At 56.9% G+C, this 5,352-nt stretch overlaps 1 protein-coding gene across 1 annotated transcript in view; it reads right to left on the bottom strand.

The window, feature by feature from the left end:
* RUNX3 (runt related transcription factor 3) overlaps positions 1-1,054 on the bottom strand; it is a 29,141-nt gene extending 28,087 nt beyond the window's left edge. Inside the window, exon 1 of the mRNA XM_015598805.1 lies at positions 919-1,054. Within this exon, the coding sequence (XP_015454291.1) occupies positions 919-1,054 (136 nt within the window). The remainder of the gene's footprint in view (positions 1-918) is intronic.
* Between the last annotated feature and the right edge of the window lie 4,298 nt (positions 1,055-5,352).

Genomic DNA, 5,352 nt, shown 5'->3' with positions numbered 1-5,352 from the left:
GGTTAGTACCCCGGGTCCCGCGAGGGCGGGGCCGGCCCGAGCGACGCGTCACGCAGCCAATCCGAGCCCCCATCGAGGGCACCTCGGCGGCGCTCGCGGGGGGAGGACCGAGGACCTCCGAAGGCCGCCCCACCGGGAGGGGCGGAAGGCCCCGCCTCTCGGAGGACGCCTGGGGTCGGGAGCCCAGCGCGACAGCCCAGGGCTCCTGGAGAGTTCTGGGGAACCCGGGCCAAGGCTAAAAATGTGTTTAAAAGGTCGGGGCCCTAGCTCATTCGCCGCCGTCTCCAGGGCCGCGCCTCCTCTTCTCTCCCCCCTTTACTCACTGCCCGCTGTCGGGACTCCCCAGTTCCAGCCGCTTTGGGCCTGTGTTGCCTGCACCCACAGCTGGGGACTGCAGGGGCCCCAAGACGGGTGACACTGCGCGGAAGCTGCCCCAAAGAGGCTTCTCACCTCCCTAGCCCGCAAATTATTTTGACCCAAGAGTCTCCATCGCACAAGAGATTATGCGCGCACCAGCGGCCTCTGCAGCTCCCAGGCCTGAGCGACTTTGGTCCTGGCCTCGGCGGGCCCGGGACTGAGGGAAGGGTGTCCCCCCACAGGCGCGCATCTGGCTTGGGAGCGACTAACCCCGTTCCCCTTCGCTCTCCCGTCAAGTCAACTGTCAGGATAGTGCAGGCCTCGCTGCGTCGTTCTTCGTCGTGGCGGCCTGTGGCTCTTTGTAAACCGCGATGGGGCCAGAAAAACGCGAGTGATTTTTTTTTTTTCCTGGTTTCTCTCCCCGCATTGTAACCACGATCCTGCATCATGTAAGAGGACGCGAGTCTGTGGCGAGAAGAAAACGGCGGAGAATGCGGGAATGGCCGCAAAGCTAAGGGCCCCGGCTTGCAAAGAAGGGAGTTCTTTCCTCCACGTGGATACCACCGGCCCCGGCGCGGCCGAGTCTACGTCTTCCCCGGCGGTGCACGCCGGCCGCGCCGCAGGGACGCACACAGCTCTGCGGAGGCACGCCCTGCCTGCCCGCTGGCCCTGGGTCCTCGATCCCACTCCGGGCCATGCGGCCCACCGCTCTTGGGGCTTCACGGCGAACAATCCCTTCTGTCCTGCCTCCTAGGCCAGGCGAGCGGGACTAGGGACAGAATACAGCGGGGAGGGAGACTGGAAAGATCAAGCCTTATTCACCCTGGAATCCCGCCCCAGACACTCCCTGGAGTCTGGGGAACGAATGCGTGCCGAGTCTCTCCGCCGTTTTGGAGATCGGGTTGGATATTCGTTGTTCCCGGTCCTCGACAGGTGCAAAACGACGAATTCCACGTCTTGGGTGCGAAGAAGCGTAAGAACCGACGGTGGCGGCAAGATTCCGCCCCGCATCTGACCCCGGCCCCGTGCGCACCATTTCGTCGTCGCCAAACGAAATCAAGCCCCGCGTGCACTGCAGAGCAGACTGGCTCTGGCCCAATCTCGACCACCTGGACAGCTGGTCCCTACCCCTCTCCGAGCCTCCCGTCCGCTGCTTAGGCCATTGAAAAGCGTAGAAGGAGAAGGCCCCTTACTGGACCTTTTTATAAAGCCTACACCTCGGATTCGCAGATCGCGGGGGCTGAGGCCCGCGCGCTCTGGCGAGCTCTGGCACTAGCCGCAGAACCAGAAGAAAGCGAGGGGCCCGGCTTCGGTGCGTCCAACCTCTGGGAGCTTCCCCACCAAAGGCACACGACATGGTAGCGAGGTAGGGCCCAGGGCCAGGGAGGGCGGGCGATGAGTGCTGCCCTGGGGTGGCTGTGGTGCCAGGACCTGTAGGGTTTGTAAATTCGATTGGTTTATTGGTTTCGGTTTGCGCCCGGGCCTTTACTTATTCCTCTACCTGATTCCTCTCTCTTATCCGACGGCGGGTTTACAAACGGGTTTCCTGAGAATGGGGCTCCTGTGGGTCTCGGCACCTGGCACAGGTCCCGGCGCGGCTCCAACTCTCGGTAGGGCTCTCGCTGAAGGTGGGCGCCGGAACCAGGGGTCCCTGGTTGTTGGCGCCAGGGTCCCCAACCGGAGGTCGCCAGTGCCGCGGGGGCCGGAGCAATTCCGAGAGCCACCGCTAGTTGGCGCCTGCACTCTGCCAGCTGCGTAATTGCCCCGCCAGGCCCTGCTCACACATGTGAACCAGCTGGGATCCCCATGTCCAGGCGCAGCGGGTCACCGAAGGGCTGCCCTTGCTGGGCAGACGTCCTGTCCTATTCTTCGCTATTTGTACGGCCACGTCTGGGACAAACCAATGGCTTTGTGTCAGACCGGAGGCTGCTCTCCCAGCCCTCGATGGACACTGACGCTTTGACACTGATGCTTTCGGCATTCGCATCTCAGACATCCGAGAGTCCCTGTGCACTCCCACCTGCAGAACGTCCTCCCTGACAGAAGTGCACAATCCTTTCCTGCCTCATTATGAGGGACTGGGGTGACGAGGACGCACAGAAAAACAGACCAGCTCATTACCGATTTCGACGAACGACCAACCTACTTCCCAGTCCCAAACCCACAGACCTGACCTAGGGTCATTCTCATTCTCATTCTCTCTCTCTCTCTCTCTCTCTCTCTCTCGACAATTGAAGGGCTCTTACTCCTCTACCTGGGACATGCGGATACTCTCTCCCTTCCCCATCTTGTATACACAGCCATCTCTTCTCCTTTTTTCACTGGACCCATGTACAAACACCCTGCTTTCTCTTAAATGGCTCCTGCCTAAGGGCACCCAAGTTGTCCTCAGGATGAGGCCCAGAGCTGAGTAAACAGGGACCCAGACTCCAGCCTCCAGAGCCCCGGTTCTGTGGGCCACTCCTTCTGACAGTGTCCTTCATTCCAGGGAGAGGATCCACAGGGTGAGAATGACCCTGTGTCAGGCCACCCTCCTCCTGCCACTGGAGGTTGTCTAGAAGTTGGCTCTACGTGCCTTACTCCTAATGAGGTGCTGGCCAGAGAGCTTCCGAGGGCAGGTCTGATGCCTGGAGAGTCCCGGTGCCTGGGGAGGGGCGAGGATCCCCTAGGTGTACCAGACAATGGGCATATATGCTCTGGAAAACCTTCTAAGAGGTCTACTAGTTCTGGAAAGAGCTTGGGTCTGCAGTTTTACTGCCTGAGTTTTTCCTCCACCACCTACTGTGATCTAGGGAAAATTGCTTAAAACCTCTCTGAGCCTCGTCTGTGTCATCTGTAAAGTTGGGGTAATAATAGTGGCCTCTTCACAGAATTGTGTGTAAAGTGCTTAGCACAGGCCTGGCACTTAAGGGGCGCTCCACCCATCGTCACTGTTGTTATGCTGTTTAAATAAAGCCTGTTCATGCCTTGTCAGGGGCCTTTGGCAAGTCACCTCCCCTCTCTGGGCCACACAGTTCCCATTGTGAAGTATCCAATTCTCATGTTCAAAGCTTGCCAGGACTCAGAGCCTAGTCCATGGCCATCCTGTCCCCCTTGGTTCACTTAGGGGCTGCTTAGGGGAGGTAAAGACTGCCTATGTCCTGGCTCCAGGTGGAGGCAGCTTGCAGGAGGCTTTCCAGTATCCATCACAGACTCCCCACCCCTTCTCTCTGACACTCTCAGCTACCTTCTTCCTCCTCCCTCCCCCTCCCCAGGAGGCATCTTTCTCTTTATCCCGAGTCTCATGGGAGCCCCAATCCAGTGACTAGACAAAGAGACTGTCCTCTAGAAGCTAATGATTTCTCCCAGTTTTGCCTCCACACCCCTACTTGGGAAGGTTACATATCACCATGTAACCCTCCTGCCTGGTGCCCTGGAACTCAAGGTGGGACATTTCTGCCCTTCACTGAGCTTCAGTTTTCGATTCTGTGAATGGAGTTCATTCCAGTCACTCCATTTCCTAATTCGGAGGATTGGAGACTTCATCTGGAGGGGAGGGCACTGTGTTCCACGGGATCTAAAATGCCATCCATTGGTTCATATGAAAGAAAAAGAAGGAAAATATTGCTAATTAAACCAGGACTTGCCTGCGTCCTGGTTTCGGGTATATAGTGACACATATATAATTATAAATTTGTATATTATATATAATGTATGTGATACATACTATATATAAAAATATATAAAATTAGCAAGAAAGGGTCATGAAAACAGTATTATATTTGAGGGGTTGTTGCTTCCAAGGTTGGGGGCCCTCATCTCAGAAAATCCAGCTCTGGACCGTTCTTCCTGGGCAGCCTCCGGAAGGCTCCAGAATATGCAGGCGGACAAGTGTACTTCTCAAATTACAGTCTTTTTTTTTTTTGGAAAGGGCTAGACTGGAGGGGAGGGAGGGGGAGCTGGGGAGAGCACTGTGGTTAGGACACAGCTGTTGGCTCTGCCATCGACTGGCTGTGCAACTTTTGCTCTTCTCTGAGCCTTGGTTTCCTAACTGGTAGAATGGGAAGAACGGTGACAGCTATGGTGGGACTATGTCCAGCCACTGTGTTAGGGCTTTAAGTGCTTGATCCCATCCTCATAGCAATGGTATGTGGTAGGTGTTATGCTCGTTTAAATGAAGGGAGACGTTGCCCAAGGTTTACTGTGCTAGGGAGAACCAGAGCGAGGCTAAAAGGCCCATCTGACTCCAAATCTGGGGAGCTGAGCCACCACCTGGTTACGTACACCACCTCCCTCCTTGGTTGAATAAAGTAATGGGAAGAGCCAGGTATATCGATATCGAAGGTGCTCAATCAATGTTTGCTATTATGATGGTGGTGGAGTTAGAGGCAATAAAATCTGTTAGACAGATTTTGGACTTGGAAATCAGCAGACGCTTTAAACCGGGTTGGGAGACAGGAAAGGGGCTGCAGGGGCCATCTGCTGAGACCCTCCCACCGCGCGCTCCCCTTCAGCCTCAGGACGACCTGTGAGGAGATAGACCTAGCCGTAGTCTGTCCCAAATTTACAGATGGGGACCCCGAGGCCCAGGAAGGAGGAGAGATGTGACTCGAGTCACCAGGGAAGAAGTGAGGCCAGGGGGAAGGAAGCCTGGCATCCGAAAGTGGGGTGTCCTGACCTCCGCCTGCCTGGACCCCCGATCACCCTACTGGAGCCCACAGGTGGAAATGAGGCCAGGACCCTCACAAGAGGGCGCCACTTCAGGGCTGGATGCAACCCCTGAACACCCATCACCAAAGAGGGAAATGCCAAAGTCGGCCACCTCTCCATATGGTCCTCAGTTTCCCCAACTGAATGATGGGCGTGCGCTTCCACGGTCCCTCGAGGCGCCAGGCAGGCTCCCCTTAGGACCGCAGAGAAGTTTCCCTGTGACTTCAAGTCGGAGCCCCCTTGTGTCTGTGCAGCTGCAGAAGCCCCAGTCCCATTCTCACCCCAGCACAGGTCCTAGGTCTGTCG

This window comes from Pteropus alecto, unplaced genomic scaffold, assembly GCF_000325575.1.
Source record: "Pteropus alecto unplaced genomic scaffold, ASM32557v1 scaffold39, whole genome shotgun sequence".
Lineage (NCBI taxonomy): Eukaryota > Metazoa > Chordata > Mammalia > Chiroptera > Pteropodidae > Pteropus > Pteropus alecto.
This window is presented reverse-complemented; position numbering and strand designations above follow the sequence as displayed.